This window comes from Puntigrus tetrazona, chromosome 12, assembly GCF_018831695.1.
Source record: "Puntigrus tetrazona isolate hp1 chromosome 12, ASM1883169v1, whole genome shotgun sequence".
Classification (NCBI taxonomy): domain Eukaryota; kingdom Metazoa; phylum Chordata; class Actinopteri; order Cypriniformes; family Cyprinidae; genus Puntigrus; species Puntigrus tetrazona.
Genome location: NC_056710.1, coordinates 8,754,393 through 8,781,331, shown reverse-complemented (window position 1 = coordinate 8,781,331; position 26,939 = coordinate 8,754,393). Strand labels below are relative to the sequence as shown.

General features: G+C 37.2%; 1 protein-coding gene across 2 annotated transcripts; it reads right to left on the bottom strand.

Annotated features, from left to right (window-relative positions):
- Positions 1 to 527: 527 nt before the first annotated feature.
- On the bottom strand, positions 528 to 26,092 carry shisa8b (shisa family member 8b). Of its 2 annotated transcripts, XM_043253348.1 has the most exons (5): positions 25,855 to 26,092; positions 24,916 to 25,512; positions 15,538 to 15,659; positions 6,360 to 6,482; positions 528 to 3,904 (listed from the first exon to the last, which is right to left on the bottom strand). In XM_043253348.1, exons 2-5 carry the CDS (start codon positions 25,473 to 25,475, stop codon positions 3,444 to 3,446), a joined length of 1,266 nt encoding a protein of 421 aa, XP_043109283.1. In that variant the 5' UTR covers positions 25,476 to 25,512; positions 25,855 to 26,092; the 3' UTR covers positions 528 to 3,443. The 2 variants fall into 2 exon arrangements, with proteins under 2 accessions (XP_043109283.1, XP_043109285.1); XM_043253350.1 differs by lacking the exon at positions 25,855 to 26,092 and having other exon boundaries at positions 24,916 to 25,551.
- Between the last annotated feature and the right edge of the window lie 847 nt (positions 26,093 to 26,939).

The following is a 26,939-nucleotide window of genomic DNA, read 5'->3' as shown; positions in this document are numbered from 1 at the left end:
TAATAATTTCAAATAGCATTATTATAATGTTAAATAATTATTACAATATTAAATTATATTCAGTTTCTTATATATATATAAATAAATACTGGAGATTGAAAAAAATGCTGGAGGTTGATATTAGTAAAACTGATATTTTTCCAAACTTAATGTTTTTCTCCATGCAATTAAATAGAATTTTTTAATCCTTTAATTCTTAATTTTTTAATTAGAATATATATTAAAATTATTTTTTTTCCCTATTTTATCGTGATATTGACGTTACCCTCGTTACATGGTATCATCGGTGACCAAAAGAGAGCGCAAGAGATCTATAGCCCAGATTATCATATGACAAGCAAAGGCTTGTGGTTCTGTGTGTGTGTGTGAGACCAACGAGTTCAAAATATTTCGAACATGATGCTGTTTTCTGCCATGATAACCATGAACGAATTGTACCTGCCTGATTTTCTGGGTGAGTTCAGAATTACAACGCGTGGAAAATAAAGCAGTAACCAAACACACTCTGCCAAAATATTCACGACGTTTCAAAAGTTTTATTTTGTAAAGACATTGTTTGAGGTACAAATCCACATTTGAAATCTGATTCATAATTTCAAGCATGACTTTTTAGGGTTTATTAGTTAGTGTTTACTCGTTTTTACTCAAAATGTGAATATAAAACCGTAAATTTCCTTTCAAAATAGCCTTTCTCGTTTTGTTTCTTCAGTCGTTGTTAAAAGCCCTTATATGACTATTAAATTAATCTAACACAGTTTTAACACAATACTGCAGGCATTACCAACGTAACAAATAACAGTATTTTTACTAACACTCGAATTTCAGTTATCTTTAAACGTTACAAAGCGTCTGTGTAGTTCCTAAATATTCTCTTATTAAATAATACAATTCTTGTACAGAAATATACATTTACAGAAATATATTTAATATGCTTAATATAAATTTCGAAACAGAAAAAGCAGAAGTGCCCTGTTCACAGGATGGTTGCAGAAAAGCAAAACACAAGCAGTACAGTATAGGAAGCACTTTTAAATACATATATTTCAATACTACAACCTTTTAAGGAATATCACACTAGCAAGAGTGTTGTTAATCTGAATAATAAACTGTGCTAATATTCAGACAGTGAGTGTGATATATCACTTTTATACAGTTTGACAAGTAACAGTGTGGAGTAACAATGATTTCCCTTTCTTGCTCAAAGAGCTCTCTAGTCACTGTGCCGCTTTACAGTTCCCAATCCCACTAGCGGGGATTTTAGTCATATACCAGAATATGAATTATTGAATCTCCAGGTTATACTGCAGATTATCATCTGACACAATTAGCTTGGATTAGTCAGAGGTGTCAGACTTTTCCTCATCAGTCTTGCTATGTAGCATTGAAGTAGATCTTTTTTTGTATTTGGATACGTTGTTTCTGAGGTAAAAGTTCTGGTAACTCTCACCAGTGATCCAAGTGAAAGGAAGGACACACAAGTATAAGGTAAACAGTGCAAGGCTACAAGAGAGCTAGTGCTTGTGAGATCTTGAGTTCAAAGATGGTTAATTCACTAGAGCTGATATTTTCGCCATTGCATAGCTTTTTTTTTACCAGAATGATGTTTTTCATTCTTAGTTCTTTCTTAGTTCAAAGGTCCAGAATATTGCTGCTGCTGGCATCTGCTGGCTGCTGCTGGCATCACTTCTTCAGCCTCACACCATGAGGCAATCCTTCTTGGTCAACAATCTGTAAAGTGAGCTACTCAGCATTACAGTGAGGACTGGACCCTTTTAGTCAGGCGGTCTTGTGCAACAGAGGAGATAGTGAAGATCAGACTCTTTTTTTAAGCAAACAAGAAATAACTGTTGAAGTTAGATGTTTTATAATGTATTCACTCCATGATTTCAGTGATTGGAATATAATATTATAATGAAGATTTTCTTTGATTCCACAGAAAATTCATCCTGGAGAGAGCCAATAGCCTTGAGGGCAGTATTCTGCCATGTAGTTCATAATCTGACCAGGGTTTTGGAGTCCTTTCTCAAACCCCCCCCCTATTTTATTCCAACTTTGCTTCTTGTTAAAGTGATAGTTCATGCAAAAATTAAAATTCATGCAAAAATGAAAAAATTACTCGCCCCAAAGTTGTTCCAAAACCCTTTAAGCTTTCATTCAGATTCAGAACACAAATTAAGATATTTTGGATTAAATTTGTAACCCCTATATAGAACGCAACGGAACTACCACATTCAAGGCACAGAAAGTTAATAAGAACATCATTAAAACAGTCCATTGATGTAATGGCAATTTTATGAAGCTACAGGAATGCTTTTTCGCATGCAGAGAAAACAAAAAAGAACGACTTTATTCAGCAACTAACAACAAGAGTACCACGACCCATGCACGTGCATTCCTCTGCTTGCAATGAGCCACAGCTTATCCAGGAAAAAGAGAAAAAAAAGTTGATTAAAGTTCTCATAGCTTTATTAAATAACGGTTGAACCTCAGATGTCACATACTATCTTTCTGAGCCTTAAATGTGTCAGTTGCGTTGATGTCTATGCAGGGTCAGAAGGTTTGATTTCATCAAAAATATATACATTTTTTCATTTGTATTCTTACTATGGACAAAGATCTTACCGGATGAACTATCCCTTTAAGTTATGTCCACAAAAAGAGCCGAAGATGAGCAAAATAAAACCAAAAAATAATATCTATATTAAGAAAAAAAAAGAAAAATGAAAATGCAATTTTCAGCTTTAAGATTTTTTTTATCCGACTTGTCAAGTTTGTGTTATATTCACTGTCCGATCGACTTCATTCTTTTGTACAAAGGTGATTGTAACCCACAGGAACCAAATGGGTATACCTTACTTTAATTTTTTTTTTCAGCATCACCTAAAACAAATGAGTAATTAGTAATTATGAGTGACTTTTTAACAGTGAGACTGCCCAAGCCGGAGAGGAAGACCGTGAAATTTGCTCAAGCTCAAAAAACCTTTCTTCATGAGCACAAAATCCTCAACTCACTCTGCAAAGCTTATACTTAATTCCTAGTGTGAGACCAGGCATCTGGGTGTTGCTCCTTTCCTCTTTCTGGGCAGGAGAATGAGTTTGCTTTGTGTCTTTTTTCATATAAGGAGTCCTGAGGTTGTGTTTACTTAAAGATGGGCAGGATCTTGTCCCTTAATGACTTAGATTTAGGCTGACGTGATGATGGCATTGTCCCCGTTGAGCTAATGTGGCTTCGGGCGCCATTCCTGTGTTCTGATGTGAACACTCACCTCGTTGTCAGTGACACAGAGGCCAGAGATGAACTCAGAAAAGTGGGACGCATAAGAAACTATATAAAGAGGGCTTTAACAATGAATATAGGAATGACTTCATAGTCCTGACATTTTAAAATTTGTGCATTCAGTCTGTTAACAGTCAGGAGTGTTGTTTCTTTCTGTCCCATTTCCTCAGACCGTGACCTCCGTCTTGCTGTTGGTCTGGTAGGCCTTAAGTTTGGGATGTGGCTGATACACTAGTTGTCCCGCATAGCCTGTGGGCTGGGAGAGGAACTCCGGGAGGGTTTCTATGCTGTACTGTCTCCTGCTGCTGTAGGTCTGGCGGCGAGCGGAATGGCCTGGATGCGAAGTCTGCCGGTGGACATGTCTTTGTCCGGAATCCCAAGCTTTGAAGGCTGAGCTGGAAAGCTGAGGGTGAGTGATGGTTTTTGGGATGCGGGTCCTCTCCAGCTGGTTGGTTGGGATTGAGATTGAAAGGGGGGAATGGATGTCATGGGAAGGGATGACTTGGTGGAGGTAGGACTTGTCTTTCTGGTGCATCGGTATTGGTTGGAAAGGTGCAGGAGGGGAATGATGCTGAGAGAAATCCATTAGTGGATAACTTTTGTAGTAGCCCCTGCTCGCAGTATCGGCTGTAAGGGAAAAGAAGAAATAAAAAAAGAAGGACAAAATTTTTGTTAAGCTACAGTTTTCATGTGGCTACTTTGCATGTAAACATACATTGAAAGGGGGGAAAATCTTTTGTGTTCTTCTTTTTTTTTTTTAAGTTTTGCATTTCCCTGAGAATATTTGGGTTTACTTTGAGCGAATACAAGTTTTGCAAACAAATTTTGTATTTTTTTAAGGGAACGCAAAAGATTTACATGAGAAGCACAAATATTTTCGCAAGGGGAAAAGGGCTATTATAACGTGTATGCTATTCGTGCATCAGCAGTATGTCTTGAATACTCACAACACCATATCAGCGTATTGGCAGTTTCAAGTGCCAGTACTTTTAAACGTATCACCTTCCAGTCAAGTTCTGATGAAGCATATGAAACAGCAGTGTCTTTATTCTCATTGCGATGTCCACTGAGAGCTTGTCCATTTTTATTAAACAATGACTTTATGCTGCCTGAAATGTTTAAAGGTCAAGCCTTGGACATGAGTTATCTTTCTTCTCACGGTATTTACCTGCGAGCTGCTCGCTCTGTCTCATCTCATTAATGTCTGCTAGCTGCTCTTGTTCTTTTTGTTCTTGCATCGCACTAAATAATGAGGATTTAGATGGTGTGTACATGTGCTTAAATCAGGGGATATATTGGATGTGGTCCTACATGCCTGAATTAAAAAGGAAAAAAAGGATTGAGTACACTTCCGGTGAATGTTCTTTTGGTCTTAGCCTCATCAAATCCAATATCAAAATTATAAACTGATGTCAGATGGTGTTCTTTCAAGTAACATAGTCATCAAGTCTTTTTTTTCTCTTTTCTCATTCATTTCTTTCTTTTTGCCACAAGGTGATTTAAACAGATGACATCTGAACAGCCTCCAGATTACTTCAAAGGCTGTATTGTCAGCGCACATAATCATCATCATCATCATCATCATCATCATGGTGTGCTGATTGCAGACCAACCTGGAATCATATATTTGTTTGGTAACAGTCAGATACAGAAGTGTTCATTTGTGTAAGTAGTTAATAATGTGACAAACACGTTCCCAGAATGTAGGGCAGGCTAAAAAGGCTGCCTGAAAGTAAATGGACTACAAGAAGCACCTCTCAAGCCCACAGCTCTCTTTTTAAAACGAGTCATTATTTGGCGAAATGCAATAAGATCTGTTTTTCATTTGTTTATGAAACTTGAGAAAACTAGAACAGAAATTAGGCACTTTCACACAAACAGCCTATTCTTGTGAATTTAACACCATTTCACGTTTGGAGGTCATGTGTGAACAACACACCAACACCCATTGTTGAAACGCAGCAAATAAGTGCTCCACTAATTTGCTGGCTAAAGCATTATAACACTGCTTCAAATAACATGCATTCATATGTGTGAACAAGTGACATAAGATAAATAAGATTTAAGTCCACAAGTAAAAACAAAAGTTTTGAAAGTATCACAAAGTTTTAAAGAAGCCTGTTCACACCAAGAACGACTATAAACAGCTATTTATAACTTTTCCATCAGTGTTCACAACAACAGATGATAAAGTTCATGCGCTGCAGTTTTCAGCCAACTTACATGCTTCAGCTCTTCAAAGTCAGATGGATTTTTGATTGGGTTAATGTTTTTTCCTTGATCAGCTGTTAAAAAATTGCTCTGGAAGCGATTCCATCAATATTGTTCCTCTGTGTTCCTATCGTTAATAGTCTGGACTTCACTATTCCCATAGAAATCATTAAAATATACTTATAGTTATCTTTATAGTTATTGTACTTGGTGAGAAAAGCCCTTCTCTCCACACCATTTTGCAGTAAAACATTTTGGTTATCTACATTGTGGGAAAAATGAATCAGATTAGACAGAACTTGAAAGAAAAGAGATTTTCTCCATGAGAGCGGATGAAGAAATTAGTCTGCAGATTAAGGGTCTATATAAAGGTTATTTTTTAGCACATTACTAGAAATTTTTCAAATGTTAGCTGTTGCGTGTTTAAAGTGCAGGTGTGGTGATTTATTGGAATATGCAATAGGTTTTGTGTACAGCTGGCCACTGATTAACAACAGTAAACATAATATTATGTTTCAGTTTAAAAGACATTAAAATGCAGCTTAGACTAAACACAGACCTTTGCCATTTTAAAGGTCTGATGAGAAAATAATACGCAACATCTTTTGTCTAGTGAGGATTATGTGTGCAAATCTGACAAAACTCTTGAATATGCAACTCTGTCTATGTGTAGTCAGCAACCCCTTCGATGTTGAGTACCGGGGATGACACAGAGTAACCTTGTAGTGCCCCAACTGTGGTCCTCACCACACCAGAGGGCTTCCCTGATTCTGTCAGTCAAACTTAGGGACTGTTGTTTATGGCATCCAGCAGAGCATGAAATAATTCAACATCTGTGAATGAAGTGTGCTTGTGCGCATAGTAAAATTACCAACTGCTTTCAGAGAGTTGTACTTATTCAGTGCCAGGCCTGGTATACTGAGGTTGCTTTGAGGATGAGAGAGTCCGGACGATGTACCAAAAGAGAAGCCAGCGTTGTTTAGATGGTACTGTTCTGGAATGCAGAAGAACAGTAGAACAACGTTAAAAAAAGTCTCATGCAGTCTCATCAGCATTTCATGTATAAACATGTGAGTATTTCATAAATAACCTAGTAAAGACATTCGGGCTTCTATTTCAAATAAATGCTCATCAAAAATGTATCACAGTTTCCACCAAATCAGCATATTGCATTATTTTTGAGAGACCATGTGACACTGAAAAATGGTGTAACGACTGCTGAAAATTCAGCTGTCCATCACAGGTACAAAAATAAAATTAAAATAAAACAGTTATTTCCAAAATGTAATAACATTTCACAATATTAGCTTTTTTCTGTATTTTTGATCAGTTAAATGCATTCCTAGTGAGCATGAGTAACTTTACAAAGCTTAATCAAAATGATGTGTGTATACAATATATATGCCATTTTACTATCAGACACTAACACTAACTACAATGTTACAATGCAGAAAAACATGTTGTGTCTGTGGTTAAATCTACTTTGTAGAATTGCAGTAGAGACCTATTTAAATCCGCTCTATATGCAATGACCCTATATTGACCACTGAGATGTGGTTCAGCCTGAATGACCTAATTTTCCTTGTAAGCTATGGGTGACAGCACACGATGGACATTGATGCAATTAATGAACGTTAGATGTTGCTTTCCTTCTTTCCTGTTTGTTCCATTACTCATTATTCACATTTCATTTAACATGAGCGGTGTGTTGAGAGATGTGGACAGCCATTATTTAGGGTGAACATGTGTTACACATTCTAAAATCACCCTGGCATTTCCTTGTAGCGGTAAACCATGTTTTTAATGCTTTAAATGAATGTTGCATGAAAGCCAAGAGCATACCCTTCAGTGCGTTCATTTGCACAAGTACGCTTAGACCCAGAGTACCCAAAAACCCTGTCTGGGACTGTTCTGTTGTCATTATGGTGCATCAAAGGCATGTCTGGGTAATTCTGATGTTTATTTCCATGCAGTTTACATTGGTTGAACTAAGCTTGCTCATGATCATCAGTCCTTTTTCCTTTTAGTTTCTTCAGGTGTAGATTAGTCTTTTATATTGTTAAGGGAAGTATTATGCTTTTCACTAGATCTCTTGATCAACTGAGTGGTGCCCTGAGGACATTAGCTTTAACACAACATCAGCAGTGCCTGCATTAACCACCATTTACTATCCGTGTGCCCTCTTGATACTCTCTGCTGTGTTTGATAATGATGAAAAGTAAAGGAAGAAACGAATGAAACTAATGTCAGGGTAAAGCATCTCTAAGGGTGCAAGACTTAGCATCTCAAAGAGAAATCAAACCAGATTGTTCGGAAGATTAAGTGTATGTGATGTAATTGGTAGAATAGTAGAAAAGAGAGGGTGATGTCCTCTTTGCACGTTAATGTCTTCATTAGGTATTCCTGACTAGACCTTTGAAGTCAAAATCTATGCCAGGAAGTCCAGAGGGGTAATAGCTTTTGATGCATTATGTAATTTTTTTTAGGGCTGTGTGTAATTGCGTACTGAGAATTTTTGCTAGATATTAATGAAGTAATGCATTTTTCCAAAGCAGTTGCTGAGCAGTTTTTAATTCAGATGAGTTTTGACATTTACTCTAATACGCCAATTTGCTGTACCAGAAAGTTTATTTTTTTTTAGGACTATTTGATGAACCGAAGGATTAGAAAGATCTAAAGATCAGTGTTTATCTGAAACATCATACACTTTACAATTTTTATATGTATATATATATATATATATATATATATATATATATATATATATATATATATATATATATATATATATATATATATATATATATATATATATATATATATATATATATTATATATATATATATATATATATATATATATATATATATATATATATATATATAATTTTTTTTTTTTTAGAAATAGCTCTTCATCCATACTACAACATGTCCTCTGGACCCAATCCCATTACACCTTCTTCAAGCTGTCTCTCCCACACTCTTACCAGCACTCACACACATCATCAACACATCTCTCCTTACAGGCACTTTCCCCACTGCATTCAAGCAGGCTCGGCTAACCCCACTGAAACCTTGCGGACTGCAAATGCTAATGCTTCCAAATTGTCAAGTCTCATTCTACTGGATCTATCTGCTGCTTTTGACACTGTCAATCATCAGATCCCCCTGTCCACCCTCTCATCTCTGGGCATCACTGATATTCCACTTCGCTGGTTTGGAGCTCACTTGTAGGTCTTGCATTGTAGCCTGCGGTGGAGAGGTATCCAAAACACATCAACTGGTCACTTGAGTTTCTCAGGGTCTAGTTTTTGTACCCCTTCTCTTCTCCACATACACTACATCACTGGGTCGCCTCATACAGGCACATGGCTTCTCCTACCACTGCTATGCTGATGACACAAAGCTCTACCTCTGTTGTCAACCAGATGATCAAACGGTAGTAGCACTGATTTTAGGCTGCCTAGCAGACATCTCGGCATGCTCGTCCACAATTACCTCAATCAACTTCGGTCAGAAATCTTGGTGTAATCTTTGATGACTAGCTGACCTTCAAAGACCACGTTGCATTACACAACATCAGTAAGATCAGGTCCTTCCTAATACAGCAAGCAACTTCTTGTCCAGGCCCTTGTCATTTCTAGGCTGGACTTCCTGCAAGCAAAATCAAACCTCTACTAATGGACCAGTAAGCAGCAACATGCCTGGTCTTTAACAAGAGCTCATGTTTCACCTCTCTTTATCTCCTTGCACTGGCTTCTGGTTGCAGCTTGCATCAAATTCAACACATTGATGCTTGCTTATAGAACAGCCTACTTCCACTCACTATTATGAATCTACATCCCCTCCAGAAGCCTTAGATCTGTGCATGATTGTGGTACCATCACAGAGAGAATCAAAGTCATTCTCCGGAACATCACCATTCCCGGTTGGTGGAATGATCTTCTCACCCCTATCCAGAATGTTGGATACCTGTCAATCTTCAAACAGCTGAAAAACTCATATCTTTTGACACTACCTGACTTCATCCTAAATTAAGATGAATTGCTTGGCAAAGATGCTCTAAATAACGGGTGTCAGACTGAAGCCCTCCAGAGTTTAGATGCAACCCTAATTAAACACACCTGATACAGCTAATCAAGACATTTAGACTTGTTTGGAAAATGCAAGGTATGTGTGTTTGAGCAAGGTTAGAACTAAACTCTGAAGGGCTGTGTTTCTTCAGGAGTTCAACACCATCAGAAGTGATCACAATTGATGATGAAGACATTTCTAATTGTTCCATTTATAAAGATTTCTATTTCAGATAAATGCTTGTGAACTTTGTATTATTCAAAGAAACGTGAGAAAAATCTACTACTAATAATAATAATAATATCAAATTTGGTTTTTTTTTTAAAGAAAATCAGAATTAGAATCATTTCTGAAGGAAATAATTTACTAAATAGTAAAAATAATTTTAAATGTTACTGTTTTGCTGTACTTTCAATCTTATAAATGCAGGACTGGCGAGAAGATGACTCCTTTTAAAAACACAAAAAAATCTTACTGTTCAAAAACTTTTGACTGGTAGTACAGGGAAGTGCCAGGCTCTCTCACTACTCATTCCCACTGTTAACCCTCACCAGAGTACTAATCACCCACACATGTACTGGACTGATCTGCCGTTATGTACCATAAATAAGCGCCTGCCTCAAACTTGGTCATCGTCTAGTTTCTCATTGAGTTTTGGACTGCAGTACAACTCCTTTTGTTCCCTCCTTGTTTTCTCTCTGTTCCTCATAGGATCTTTTCCCCTGTGAATTCTCTACTTATCTGTCTTCCTGAGGTGTGTGCTCTCCAATTGCTCCAACATTCACAAACTCTCCATTACCTGCAACAACGATGAGACTGTTTGCTATTTATGCCTGATATTCTGTTGAATTCTAACTTGTTTTAATAAACTGCAATATTTACCATAATCCATTTGAATCTGTCTGCTACAGAACACCAGACCATGAAATTATCATGAGTGCACCGGATCCTTTCCAGGAACTAGTGAATTCGTTCAAACAGTTCCTCCTCTTTCACATCACATTTCTCTCACTCTTCTTCTCCACTTGCTCTTACCAGTCCCAAAGGCAACTGACCCAGGGGCTGTATCTGTATTGTGGTGGTGAAGGGCATTTAAGGAACACATGTATATTTTGACCCTTCAAGATCCCTCCATAGAATTTTAGCCTTTGACCACTATTGTGAACCTTATGGTCCCAGGTTTTTCTGTGTCTGTATTAAAAGGAGCCTATACTTCAAAGTCAGTAATCGGTAAACCTCTCAGTAGATGTATTATCCAGTTCACTGTGAGTCTCATTCAAGTCAGAATATGTCATGAGAAATTCATTTCACTTGGTTCTAGAGCAATCCACCACAGCAACAACAGTTTTTCAGAAGTTCCTTGTTTTATACAAGTTCTTCTTCTCTGTCATCCTTCCACCCCTGTGTTGGCTGTCCAGGCAACATTGAAGTCCTATGAAGAAACAATTAGTCAACATACCACCCTGTTACATCCCCCTTTAGTGTTGTTTTCTGTCCCAAAAGAACAACCCAGTTGCCTTTACATCGGCCCTGGTACTGTACCATCGACCTCATTCCGGATGAGCAAGTGCCCCATGGCAGGATTTATCCATTCTCCATTCCAGAACAAAAGGCCATGGAGGAGTATATTGTAGAGGCATTACAACAAGGTTATATCCATCCCTCAAAGTCCCCAGCTGCTTCTAGCTTCTTTTTTGTGGTTAAGAGGGATGGAGGCTTGAGGCATTGCATGGACTATCGAGCATTCAACCAGATGACTGCAAAATTCCATTATCTACTCTGTCTACCTTGTCCCAGCAGCTCTGGAACAACTCCAAGGTCTCCACCTCAGGTTGATGCAATCCATAACTGGCCAACTCTTACCACAATCAAAAGGTTCCAACAATTCCTTGGATTTATAAACTTATATCACCATGTCAATAACTTCAGTTACATTCTTTATCTGCTCTCCAGTTTTCTTAGGGGTAGGTCCAACTCTCTCTCCCGAGGCACTGCATAGTTCAAGGAACTAACCAGCAGGGTGGATCCTTGAGAACCAATTTCTCTCTGTCATTTTCCGTATTGCATTCGTACCAGCACCATGTTTATTTGTGGCTTTTACAAACATCAACAATCTCTGAATTGAGGATACTGTGATCAGAGTGGTTTTGTTGCGTCTTGTTGGTTTCGTGACACACAAAAATCTTAATCTTCTCTGACAGCTTCCAGTGCTACATACCATCGAGGTTGAAAAAAGAAAGCAATGATGCACCCAACAGGTAAATACCATTATCGCTATTTTCCATGTTTGTGAAGTTCATATCTTTATACCGCTTTTTAAAAATACAGGATAACCGGTGTTTCCTATGTGTTTGGCCAGTCAGCGTACACTTACACCACTGGTAGCTCCTATAAAAGCCTCTGGTTACCAGCAGTGAGCATTCAGTGAGCTCAAAGAGACATTTACCACCACACCACTCCTTGCCCATCCTGATCCTACGAAGCTTTCCATAGGCTAAGTTGATGCTACAACCACTGGTGTTGGTGCGTGGGGACCCCTCTACATTTGAGCCTTCTTTTCCCGCAGACTTTGATTATGAAATTGGGGACATGTAGTTACTCTACATTAAAGTTGAGGTATCTCAGCATCCATTCACAATGCTCATGGACCATAAGAGCCTCTAGTACCTCAGTGAATTAAAAAGGCTTACTCAAAAAAAGGCTTGATGGGCTCTCTTCACAATCTCCTATCGACCTGATTCAAAGAATCTTAGAGCAGAATGCTCAATCCCGTCTCTATGTTTCTGAAAAAGACTTCTCGTCTCCTGTGACCATCATTCTTTAAAAAAATAATAGTCAGCTCAATTTAATGGACCTTGGATTAGGGGTGTCAAAATTATTTGTTGCATCAATGCATCGCAATGCGGACATAGATGATTCTGCATCGAAGATGAAATAGATCATAATCGATTATAACGCCACAACATCAAGGTGCCTTGGTCCTTTGTAGCAGACTGTGGAGGGCGGGAAACTGCAACGGAAGTGCCAGGCTCTCTCACAACTTATATCCAATGTTCACCCTAACCAGATTACTAATCACCCACACCAGTGCCGTAGTCACGTACCATACATAAGTGCATACCTCACACTCATCATCTGATCTCAAATTGAGTTTTGGGCTGCTTACCAGTTCTCCAGTATGACTGGGTTTCTTCCATGTCTCCTGTGTTCCCTCCTGCTTATCTGTGTGATTTGTGTTCCTCATTGGCTCTCTCCCCCTGTGTATTCTCAACTTACCTGGATACTCACCTGTCTCTCTGTGCTGTGCGCTTTCCAATCTCTCCAACCTTCCCAAACTCTCCATTACTTGCAAGAACAGTGAGAACGTTTACACTTCATGCGTGATATTCTATTGAATTATTTTTCTTTAATATCTGAATTCTCTAATAGCTTCAATATTGCTGTAAGTATTGATAATAAAATAGAACAAATTGGATATTTGAAATATATAGGAAAGAACATATTTGAAATAATGGAAATCAAAAATGATTGGGACAACACTGAACGTGCATTTTAGTCAACAGTAAGAGGTTCATAAAAACAATTCATATAATATTCCAAATATACAGTAAAATATGCTTTATAATATATGTAATGTAATTATATTAATAATGTATCAATAACTTAAACAATCCAAAAGTTTCAGTGTGACCTATAGCCACTCTATCCCTTCATAACTATGTCACATTTTTCCAAAAGCATCTGTTATGACTGTGGTAATATTATGTAGTGAACTGCTGATGGGTTTTAAGTGAATTACCATTTAACTGAGGTTTGGCTTTAGGGACAGACTGATGTATAACTAAAAAAAAGAGTGCCCAAAAGTGTCCAAAAGTGAAGTCTCTTGTCCATATAAGCTCAAAGGTAAACATCCTGACAGTCATATTTGGGAATGGCGATGTGAATTGAATGAGGGATTGAGAATGTGCAGCAGAGAAGCACTAATATGGGACGGGGTGGCATCTGTGTATTTGTGCGTCATTGTTCACGCTCTTCATTGGAGTGCCACCATCTCCCACTATGAGGGACTGTTGTGTATGTTTTTAGCCCTGAAGCAGTAGAGATGTCTGTGATGCTATAGTGTGAGAGGTGTGTGTGTGTGTAGTGGCACATAAAAACAAAGCCTGAAATGCTGGAGGGAGAAAATTAAAGAGCGGACTGCATAAGCGGAAGTCTAAAATTGGACGGTTCTTCTTTGTGCGTGACGATGTCATGCCATAGCCCATGTGCTCACATAAACACACATGCTGCTTTACAAGTTCGTATACCTGATATTACCCCATATAAAAGGTTTTTGACTGGTCTCTGTTAAGATATTTTCTGACACTAAAAAATAAAGGTTCCAAAATGTTTTTTTTAATAAAAAGTTTTTCTCAATAGAACATTTTCAGTTTTTTTTTTTTTTTTTTCGTTTTTTTTGTCCTATCATGAAGAACATTTTAATACACTAAATCACACTATAAAGTTCAGTGAGTTCAATAAAGGTTCATAATAGAATCATAAATAAAAAAGAACCTTTATGTTAAGACTCTGCCTAAAAGAGAGTTAATTGCATGGATGCTTAGTGCAAAAGGATGCACATGAGTTGAAAGACAAAAAAAAAGGGTTTAACAGTTAAACAGTAAGTGTAATATTGCTTTTAATTGGATTTCACCAAGTGAGTTTAAGAGCTATTTGAAATCTAAGTAGAAGTTAAGGGCAACTGAACACGTTCCCGCTTATGAGAATATCTGTTGCATGCATAGGAATCTGCTAGCAATTTTATAACAAGAACAAATCAACATCACAGATAAAGCACTGCGAAGCAACATTCATTCAAAACTTGAGTTGCATGGTGAATTCATGCAAGCTTTTTTACTCTATTATATAATGCATTTTCATTTGAATCAGGATATTCCATAAGTAAAAATATGGGGCAGGAGTTGGTAAAAGTGGATCCTGAATGGAATAACAGGAAATTTCAGCTTACAAAAATATTGCATATACCCACTTCAGCCTGATTTACAACATACTGTTATTGGTGCCATATATATAACATCTTTCCATGCTTCTTGTGATCACACAGCCTCAGACCCTTTAACCATCTAATGCTCATCACGCTTTTTTCAGGCAGTGTGGCAGTTTAAAATTCCCAATTTAACCCTGCACAGATAAAAGCCAACATGAAGACATGTCTTTTGAACCCTGGCAATAAACGGCACCTTCCCAGTGCAAGACCTAGAACTGCACAAGCAGCTATAATCTTCACACCATTACTGGGGACGCAGAGAGATGTGTACAGTCACATCGCTAAAGCCTCTAAGCACTGTGGAGCGAAACTTAAATCCTCCTCATAAAGAGGAGAGGAAAGTGTGCTGCTTAAGCCTGGCAGAGACGCTGGTTATCAGCATAAACCCCACATCAACTGTCGGTCTGAAGCCCGCTGCATCTCACGCCTGTGTAAATCCACCGAGTGGAATCACAGATGAGACGACCTCGCTTGCGTTTATAGATGAATAAGAAAAGGAGGTTGCAGATGTATTTTTCTCTGGCTCTTGAGGAGAAATGGAAATTATGGGGGAGAAAACCAAAGATAAAGAGGGAGGTGTAGAAAAAGGTGTCTTATTTAATTTTGTTCGCTGTCTTCTGTTATTTTCTACAGAGGAAACAACAGGTTAAAATGACATAATGGGGAATGAATGATGACAGAACCTGCATTTGTCTATTTAGTTGTTTTTTGCTATTAACAACAATAGAGAAAAGTGAGCAGCTGTGAGTCAGTAAATCACAGTGAATGTTGTCGTGCAGTACTCTTGGGAAGTGAGCCCTTTGGGAAGCTGTGTGAGCAGACATGTACATCGGGATGCATCTATAAATGTAGAATCTATAGCGATTTGTCTTTTTTTGGTTTGTTTGTTTATATGTATAAGAGGAAAACAGCTGAGTAAGTGATCTCACCGCTGCGGCTGCGAAGCATCCTGGCAGAGATACCGTTCGCTCCTATAGATGTGGTGCTGCTCAGAGGTCCATTCACAGGATTCACCTCCCCACCTGGCTGCTTCAGCAACTCCTGCAGAGTCCTGCGAGCAGACAAGAGTAATCATTTAACTCACTGCTATATCCAGTAGGGACGTCGTTTTAAATTAAATCAAGAACGCTTCTCAATGTATGATTTAAATCGACCCTTTGACCCTTTATTACTATTTGCTGTCTGACAAGCCATGATGCCCTCACTCATTGTAAAATACATTGTGGAGCAAAGAGTAAACTGAAAGGCGCCAACAGAAAGACAGAACAGCTATTTTAGGTAAGAAAGGCTTTTTAATGTGTTGTGACTAGTGAAACGATTAATCGCGATAAATCACATCCATAATGAAAGTTTTCATTTACATTATATGTATATGTACTGTCTATATTCATTATGTATATATAAATGCACACATATACAGTATATATTGAAAATATTTAAGTTTTTACATTTAGGTATTTATATTCTTATATTTTACATTGTATATAAATATGTTTAATATATACACATAACATTTTTCTTAAATATATTGTATTCATATATACATAATATATTCATACATATATTATGGAAACAAAAATGTTTATTTTGGATGCGATTAATTGTTTAACAACACCAGTCATGAACCGCATCTCTGTGGCTCTCTCCGACGGCCACAGGAGGAAACCCTCTCTTGAGTACTAACAGTCTCAGACTACATTTCCCATCATGCCCCATACCTAGGACTGATTACCTGCCCAGGTGTAACCCATTAAACCCCTTCATAAATAGACTCCAGAAGTCTTATCCTTGCCCCAGCTGGTAATTCTGGGCGTTTTTACTTTTCCGTTCACTCCCTGTGTTGATCTTAGACTGTTTATCGTCTTTCTGATTGTTTGCTGCCTGCCTTCTGACCCCTCGCCTGTGTACCTCGACCCTCGCTTGACCCTGTTCACGCTTCTACCATTGCATCTGATATTCCTGTCTTTATTGCTGATCTCCTGCCTGTCTGACTATTCTTATTAAAGAGCTAGCAAATGGATCTGACCGTCTCTGACTCATTACACCACCGATGTTAATCTATTCCCCTCTCTGGTTTGTTTGTCTGACAAATTCTGTGTTATGATTGAAGAACTGAATGAATTTGAGGAAGTACAATTTAAAAATTTATAAATGCATAATTCAGAAGTTTGAGTTGTTACAGTATTTTTTGTTTTTAAGTCAAGTGTCTAAAACTCAAGTCATCAATTGCATAAATATGATCATAAATACATTGAATAATTTTATTTTATTGCAATTGTATTGTTTCAATAACACTTTTTTTTTTTTTGATAGTCCTTTTTGAGAATAATATTCCTTGTTGGTAATGAGTAACTTTCCACATTTATGTCAACAAACTCTCATTATGAGTATACATAGAGTATCTGATTAATATCTGCCTGAGCGATGAGTCCCAACAGACACTGAATATAAGTTTGCTAGTATGTCAACTTCTTCTACAACTAACCCTACCAGTCTAATAATATTGTATTAACAGAGTTAGTAGATACGTAGGTGCAAAATTAATTATAGCCAGTGTCGGGGGCAACACATTACAAATAATGCAAGTTATGTAGTCAAATTCCTTTTTTTAAGTAACTAGTACAGTAACACATTCATTTTTTTATTTAATATAGAAAATATTTGAGTTAATTTTTTTTTTTTTTTTTTTTTAAAGATAGTTACTTTGTTTTCCCAATGATTGGCTGAGGTTTCCTGTCCCCATATTGAGAGAAATCAGAAGGTCAGGGGCATTGTGTGTGAATACAGTGTAGCCCTGCATTAATTCATCTCACTTGGAAAAAAAACTTTTAGCATTTTAGCATTCATTAAAAAGCATTCATTAAAATTCTAATTCTAATCACATTTTATTTACCAGTGTCTTTGCTGCTGACCTTTGATGCTCCAGTTTAACCATACTAATAAATGTGACTTTAGATAAACTAACAATTGTGCTTTTTGTTTTTTAATTGCTGAACAGTATTGAACCTTCTTCTCCTGTATTCTACTGTATAGACATGAATTTACTTTTCCTTCAGCCTAAGGTTTATTCATTAAACTTTTTGGTGTGAAAGGCCTTTTACGTATGCTATAAATATAACTACTTATATTAAAAACAAACAATTAAGCCCTGCTCATACTTAAAAAGTAGTGCAAATGTAATGCATTACTTTGCATAAAAAGTATGTTTAGGGGGTTATGCAATATTGTAATGCATTAATTTTAAAATTAACTTTCCCCAACACTGCTTATAGTCAACAGAATGTGTTAAAAGGGCCATTTAAATAAAGTGTAACCATTGTTTCTTATAAGACAGTGTAGTGTAATAGGAAATTAGAGGAGAGAAATAGGAGTAGAAGAAGATGAGGACATGACCCAGGGTGGGTTCAAATTTATGTCATGGACATCACTCAGTCTGAGAGAAATATTACATTTTGAAGCATGTTTTATGTTCTAATAGGTTAGATCAGAAAATGACACTAATTGGATTTGATTTCAGGATGCTGACATGTTATCATAAAGCACTTCATCAGAGCAGTTTACTGGATTTGTATGGTTGTGTATATCAGTATATTATAAAGTGGAACTGTGAGCCCAGAGGCTGAATATCAACATATTGTAATATTTTATCAATACATTCATTTAGCTTCAGCTGGCATTCAACAGACTGTTTGTGTAAGAGATGGTCAATGAATTCACACTCAATATGTTCTCTGAGTGTACACAAGATGTGCTTCATATCCATTACACTGGTCATGTTAAAAAAATAAATAGATGCGTTTAAGCAGCTACCAACTCTTGGCGTCCACCGGACCGCCTGATTTCAAGGGATGTGCTGCTTACTCTTGTCCTAGAGTTCACAAACCCATTCCTGCATCTCTGGGTCCTCCTGGGTGCTGTGTTCTTTACATCCTTGACACTCCATTATTGCTCTATTTCCTACGGCCTCCGCTCGTATCCCTGGTGAGGTCTCTAATTCTGTCCAACACCCTTTAACCAACAAGGGACTGTGATGAGATCTAATGTGATTGTCAAGCACAAGCGCACTGGCCCTTGGCCGGCCGATGCCAATGGCAGTAGGCCACCGTGGCCTAAGAAAAACAACACATCAGAAAGGCATGAGAATATATTTACCCCGGTGATGAGGAGAGAAAAGGCATCTGCAGTGAAATGCAGAAAAATAAAATCGGATGGCATCCCATCTTACTGCTTTGAGAATTCTCTTGAGGAAAGTAAAACTCAAACTAGAGGATAAACATCATCTGTTTGTTCTAGATCTCTCTGGGGAGCTCACACCTATTGGTCATTGGGCTGGACGATCCTGAACAGCTGTCCTCTTCTCCCAATATGTCCATGATATGGGTGCCTGAGCATATTTTTAGGCAAGACAGAGTAGACTTATGAAATAAAATGGTGTCATTACATGTTTGTTTACTCAACCAGCCTAAAAGGTGTGGTTATTTGAGCAAAATCAGCACATTTGTGACACCATTGCTATAGATCAATGTATGACACTATTGTTGTTAGATATTTTATTTGTTATTTAAGATGAGGAAGATTTATATTTATTTAGATTATTTTTTCAACTTTGCTTTCGCTTACAAAGGTTTCATCAATAAATTTGTCATTCTCTTGCAAAGATTATACATTTTCCTGATGAATTGCATTTGCTCTCAAAACATTCAGAATCAAGACTTTTTTGAGGAAATGCAAAACAATTGAAGTATGCTTTCCTTCTGTTATTTACTTAGGAGGCTCTGTATGGATACTTGTAATAAAATTAAACTACACTAATCATGTTAAAAAGTGTAATCATTGTGTTTCTAATTACATAAAATAGTCATTTATGTCATAAAATCATGTTTATTAAAATGTCAGTATGTATTAAATGTAACATATATGTTCTTCTAATGGATTATGAAAACTTAAATACAAGGCCATCTAAAAGATTTAAATAATTGTTTTAACTTTCTTGCTTTAGACCATTTACAAATGTTAAATCTACAAATGAAAGGCCAAGATTATACCTGCATCTGAAAAAGAAGAGAAAAAAAACAGTGATTGATTTATAGTGGTTTTATAGTTATTTTCAAAGCTTTCAGTGAACTTGCATTATAAAAGAATTTCATGATTGTTTACTTAGTTCTAACAAGTAATTTTTGCTTAAAATGAAAAATGAATTGTTTATTTGTTTGCTGATAAAATATTAAAATTACTGAAAATTATTAATGTTTAAATAGAAAATAGAAAGTAAAACTAGGTGCTGTAACTGTTTTTGTAAATTGCTTACTTGGTGGCTGTCAAGTGACTTGATACATTTTGAAGAGACCTGACGCTAGTTTAGCTGTTAATCAATGTTTAAGGCTTCCTTTGATATTTTTTTTAACGTCTGTCTCCCGTTTCCAGCTGTGTGTTCACCTATAGCACTTCCGTCTTGTATAGGGATAGCAACTGATAATCTCTAGATCAGTGTTCCTCAAATCTGCACCTCGAGATCCATTTTGCTACAGAGTTTCGCTTTAACCCTAATCAAAGACACCTGAGCGTGCCAATCAGTGTCTTCAGGATCATTAGAAGATCACAGGTAGGTGAGTTTTATCAGGGTTGGAGCTACAGTGCATTGGACCTCCAGGGTAAGATTTGAGGAACCCTTCTCTAGATGGCTGTTTCCAGTCATGTTGACATGATTGTCCTCGTAATTGAGGGCGACTTTGAGGATGTGCCGTGCTTACTCTCAGACGGATGAAGTCACTGATTCCAGCTTTGCTAGATGTCCTGCCGTGCGTTCACCCTTTGCCTCAGTTCATACAGACTCGTTTTCTGACTCCCGCTGCCCTGATGTCTTACTCACAGACACTGGGTATGAGTTGTACACAGTGACACACATTCATTTTGCCTACAACAGGAAATACAGTCCAGGGTCTAGGAGACAGTGAGATCTGAAAACAAGGGCATCCTGGGATAGTCCTTCCTAAGGGCTTTAGATATACAGTGTCCTGGCAGCCAGCAGTGCTGGGTCAGAAGCAATGCTATCTGACACGATTGTTCAATCACAATAGGGACAATTTGTATAGTCTCTTTGTCACTAAATCATCCTCATTTTCCTATTTCCTATTGCTTTTTCTTACTTAAGAAGCAAACAACTAGCTGATGTGTAAGCAAGACAATGTGTTTTATGACCTTACTATTCTATTTGAAGGGCAGATATTGGTGGTAAGGCAAATAATATTTATGTATCATACTACACAATTTGTGAGAATTCAGATTTGTTATTTGCATGCACACAGTAGATATCGATAAAACAGCATAATGAGGTTTACCCTTTTAAAAAAAGATCTAATAGCTACACTAACACAAATTACAGAGCTATGTTTGGTATAATTAGGTATAATTAGTACGATTGTCTCATTTAATTGTAATGATCATTACGGCATCATTTATTGCGTAATATAACCGGTTGTAGCGCAGTCGTCCCAATGAGAGCTCGTACAGGCGACCCTGTCACATTTCCTCTGTGCGCTTGCAGTTTGTCTGGAACAGGATTCCGGATCTTTGGATCTGTGCTGAGCGGTTTTATCAGCAATTATTCGCAGGGTGCCGTATCGAATTATATTGCAAGGGGAATAGCTTCGCCTCCGTTAATGCTATGTACAACTGAATTACTTTTGTAATGTGTAACCCACAGATAACCAATTAGTCAAATTCACATTATGCCATCCTAATAAGCTCTCACGTCATTTACTTAACGTGCACAGATTCACATAATTTGCACAGTATTTACATACTTACAGTAGAAGTAGACCCAAATTTCAATTTCAGCAAAAGTAAAATTAAATAATTATTTCCATGGTAAAAAAAAACATTTTTGCTTTGTGTTTAAAGAAATTTTTTTGAGGGCATGGTTAATTTTTTATGCTGCCAAAGCACTAAAAACTTTATTCATATAGTGTGTGTGTCTGTTAATCATTAATTGTATTATTAATTAAAAGAAATATAATTTCATTTCATTTTAATAAAAAAAATTAAATGACTACAAGTATTGTGTATTTTGTCCTGACCTCCTATTCTAAACTAGTGTGTTTTCACAACTCTCTTATAACTCGTCTGTTATTTCTGCATATATTGTAAAAGTTTTGTATTAGATCATCGTGTCAAGTACAGCAGCGTGCACAAATCCTCCTCAGCCAGAGGGCAAATACACAGCTAGAGAAAAGCCCAAAGAGAGAGGTAATGAGTAGTTCTGTCAGAGAACACAGCCCCTCACGTTAACCTTAGAGGAACAGGAGGGCCTTGAAGTCACGATGGAGATGAGAGAGAGGCGGGGGGCCAGCAGGACGCAAATGTCAGTGCACACCCACTAAGACTCAACCATGCGGGAGAGACGTCTCCAGAATCTGAGAGACGCAAAGACACACTTGTACATACACATTAACACACAAACACACAGCGCACAGCCATGAGCAGCCGCATCTCATTCATGTCAAATGAGTTCAGACAGTTTGGAGCCACAGGAAAGACACAGGTTAAAATATGACAAACAAGCTCAGGAGTATGAGGGCAGGGGAACTAGTAAGCTTAACAATATAGTCCTTCCTTAGTTTATCTTTCTTTCAAAAAGTAAACCTCAATTTAGGTGTATCTGGAGGCTTTTACAGAGACTCACATTCAATTAATGCCTTTAGAAATATAAAGGGCTTCTTATACATCCAGAGTCCTGTCAGTGATTTTCCTTTCTTTTATAGCCTTGAATGCTTTTCATCTTTTTCTGTTCTGATGTATTAAGTAGAGTGACCTCTAAGACAGTGCCAGGGGTTTTCAAACCGTTTCATGCCAAGGACACCCAAACATGAGATATGATTTAGACAATTATATACTTTTATGTATACAGGCACTTTTAAACTATGTATGAAAGGCAGATATGAAAATAACAGATTGATGTTGTAGTGTTGTAGTGTAGCATTTTTCATAATACCATTCCTTAAAAGAAAACAATGCCAAACAGTAAAAATGACAGTTGCAAATTTTTGATCTTTTTTTCCCTCAAATTTCCACAGCCTCTGGAAACTCCAGAAGTGTTCAAGGTTCAATTAAAAAACGCAACTGTACATGACGGCCTGTGATCAATGGGAAAAGACATTTGGGCTTTGATGTTTTGATAACTACTCGTATGAATAGAAAGAAGAGTGTTAAGCAGAAGGTTAGACTTGACTGGGATGTGAAAATGTATTGTTGCATCCATGCAACCTAATTATCAGTATAACAGTTTTCGGGGGTAAGTCGCATTCAAAATCCAGTTGGCTAAAAACAAATCTGTGCCGGATCCAGAAGGTCTCGCATTATATAAATGTGATATCTCAAAGATTTCTGCCCCTCAGGACACCCATATGTCCCCTGCCCAGCATGAGAATAGTTTTCTTTAACTGTAGATGGGATATTGCATGGCATAGAATCTTGCCTTCGGCCTCAGCTTGCTGTTTAAGATGTGATCTGAATCATAGATTGCAGTTATCACTGCTGGAATCCACAGTGAATCATGTCTCGGATAATAATGACTCACATTCCGTGTATTGTCTATATTATGCCTCCCCTGTTTTATGTCCTTTATTGTTTAGCAGCGACACACATTTAAATGAATATAGGCCATTTCTGTGCCTACATGACAAAACTTTGACTACAATGTATAGATAGAGTGTATAAGTTAAGCCGTGTCAGTTTGACTGTGTTTCGAGAAATATGATACACCGGTAAATAAGACATGACTGGAAATGGAGGCGGGAAATTATTTAGGAACCCAAATGAACAGCCATTTGACACGTGGGCAAAATGTTTGCTCTTCTTTTTAAAGGTGTGAATGGAAGTGTATAAATTAGTTCTCTAGAGCTGCGAAGTCTAGCAGTAGCCTTAAAAAGAGTAAATCTGTAGAGATGTTGGTTTAATCTTAAAGCAGAGTGTTAATCTTACCAGAACTCTTAATCTTGTAAGAAGAGTTAATCTGGTGTGCAGTGTTCAGCGTGTGGGAAATGCTTTTGGAGAGGTGTTAACCTCGGAAAAGTGCTAATCTTCGGATGAGTAATTTTGTCCTCCAAATGTGTTCATCTCGATAGGGCTGTTTGCATTATTAGGTCATTTCTTGTCTAAAATGGGGTTACGGCAAAACTCTGGGAGAATTATAAATTCTCTGTATTTTGTTATATTGCTCATGACAGGTAATTTGCTATTCATAAAGGGTTTTTGAATATTTAGAACGATGAGAACAAAGGTTCGATTTGACGTTTGGAGAGAAAGGAACAGAGAAGGAGAACTGGGAACTGAGACATAAGAAAGAAATATTCAGGTTGGATGGGGTTAGCTTTTTAATGCAGCGATTCCATGAATATTAAAATAACCTTAGGACAACACTCTTTTTATGTCTCTAGTACAGATGATTGCTAAATTCAGAAGAGCAGCATACATATGAATGGGGTTTAGTTTTGGCTGGATCTTGTTACTTGGTCTTTGGTTTACTACAGTACTATATGATACAGATGTTAAGGCTGGTTACAAAATATCCTTGAGCAAAGTAGACAACACACTCTATTAACATCTTTAACGTAAAAAAAATCTTCTGGTCTTCTGCTGGTGCGAAGGCTTTTCTATTAAAAGCACTTTTAAATTAAAAGGGATAATTTATCCAAAAATTCTGTCATTAATTACTCATTACTCATTAATTACATCGAATCCTCATGACCCGCCATAGACAGCAATGGACCTACCACATTCAATGTCCAGGTCATTGGTAAAATAGTCCATGTGAAACGGTGGTCCAACTGTAATGAAGCTACAAAAAATTTTTATTGCGCAATATTTCTGCAATAAGTACTTTTTTGTGAGAATGCTAAAGTGTAATCCCTTTTCACAAGGGAGTCCCAGAATGTACTGTGAAAATATCAAAGAAGGCAGCCGAACAAAGTGATAGTTATGGCGAATGTTGGGGAAAGTTACAAATTGTGTTACAGTTACAGAAAGTAATGTGTTACGTTACTATTTCTCATTTGGACTGATCTTGCATAAAAAAGATTGGAAGAAACGAGTTTCTCAAGTAATATTTGCAGGTTTTACTGTTAATTTATTTTGAAAAAATACTGAATCTGTTTAAATTAAATGCATTTCATTGTAAACAGCATGCATTACTAGTTGCTTGAAAAACAAAAAATGTGATTGCAGTACTCGCGTTACTTGTAATCCATGTCCCCCATCTCTATTCCATTGTGGCAGCTCACTAGATTTTTGTACCGCTCGATTCTACTCACCTGGAGTTACTGAGGTCGTTCTGGCCTCCACGACTCTTCTCCAGACCCAGTTTAGTGAAGATTCCCACCAGGACCATGATGGCCACCACACCGCAGATGATATACACAATCATATGAGTCCGGTCCCGCTCGTGATCCGGCTGCACCTCGGTGTTGGTGGCCACAGGTTTTCCAGTGTTGGCCCAAATTGGAGTATCATAGTTGGAGCAGGAGGTCTGATCCAGTCGCTGCTGACGGAACTGACAGCAGAACCGGTAGAAACAGGTGCCGCAGCAGTACAAGAAGATACCTGCGTTACAATTAAAGGGAGGGTCCCACTGGCCCATGACATCGTAGTAACCCCGGCAGCGGGTGCCAGTGGACGGCACAGTGTCCTCCTCCACCTCTGCAGGTGTGGTCAAAGTTGGAGGCCCCTCAGATGTCACAGAAATCAATAGAGGATCGATAGTCTGATTGGCTGTTTGGATGTCCATATCAGTAGAAGTCTCGTCCTGTGCTTTAGCAGCCCGTCCCACGACGGCCGTGAGAAGTAGATGTAGTAAAAAACTATTTCCAGCCATGCTTCACCCGACACACTGCACCCAATGATTTAGCTCACTTTGAGAGAGAAGATATCTTGCATAAATATTAAAAGAAGAAGCACTGAATTACACAAATAACACAATTACAGCTATGGTCAAAAATTGTTTAAAAGATTAATTCATGGATTTTAAAATATTCTATTTAAAAAGAAATATATAAAAACTAATTATTTATTTTTATAATTAATTTTAAATATGCATGTGTTGTTTTTTTATAGAGAAATAAATGCGTTCATTTGAACTTTTTTTGCCAATTTTGTTACTAAATATAGCACTGTTTAAGTACTTTTTTGTTTCTTGAGAAAATAAAAACTTACAATTAACAATTGCAATTATTTTTCAATTATAACAACATTACCTTTGCACTTTGAGAGAGAAAATAAATACTTGGACATTTGCTATGTTGCTTGCTCTGGTCCTTTCCAGATATGCATCTCATTTTATGTTTCCAATCACTGCTCAGCACTTGTTCTCGGTGCGCACCAGTAGTAAAACTTCGGTAAACAACCAGTCACAGTAATTTGCCATTAAAAATCCTTTCCTGAGGAGCGAGTGAACCCACAGACAGGTGTTTTAATCCACAGCGATCCACTCAGACTGCTGTCTCTGAGCCTTGTGAAGGGCAACAGTTCAGGATTCAAATTAAAACTCCTCCCTTCTGTTCTCAGCATATCGGAGAGAGAGAGCGAGAGAGAGAGAAAAGAGAGAGGGATTGAGGTGGGGGGCATATTTTCCACCCAGCTGCTGGTTATAATGTGAAAGGGGAGGAGACTCTACGTAACTGAAGAGATTAGATTACAGATTGTTATAGATAATGAATAATATACATAATAAAATTCTTTTGTTTGCATATCCAGTTAATTAACATGCAAAAATGCATTTTATTTTTCTTTTTTTTGCCATCCATCTCTATGATGACTTTGCGTTGTGCATTATTATTTTTTGTGCCAGTTGGTGATTATGTATAATTAATAATGTTCATCAGCAGAGACTAGATTATGGTTGTCAGGTCTTTTTCACGACTAAGTGTTTGTTAATTAAAATTTGATTAATGTTTTTAATTCTACATATTTAGAGAGAAACAAGATACAGGAGGAACAAGTTGGCACACCACAGCTCCAAAAGCAAAGAGCCTAAAAACTGTTCATCATACTATATAAGATACTACTATTCAAGTTTGGGGTCATTTTAAGAAATCAATGCTCAATAAGTGTTTATGCAGATTAAAATGATTATTTCTTAACTAGATAAAAAAAAGTGACAGTAAAGAATTCCCAAAAACTGTATTAAGGTTTTCATTTTAAATAACACACCTTTTACTATTATATTATTAAGAAGCATTTCATGAGCAGCAAAACAGGATATTAAAACAGGATATTATATTAGAAAATGCAGGAAAATCTTTAAATGTTAAAAATATTTAACAATATTGCAGTTTTTACT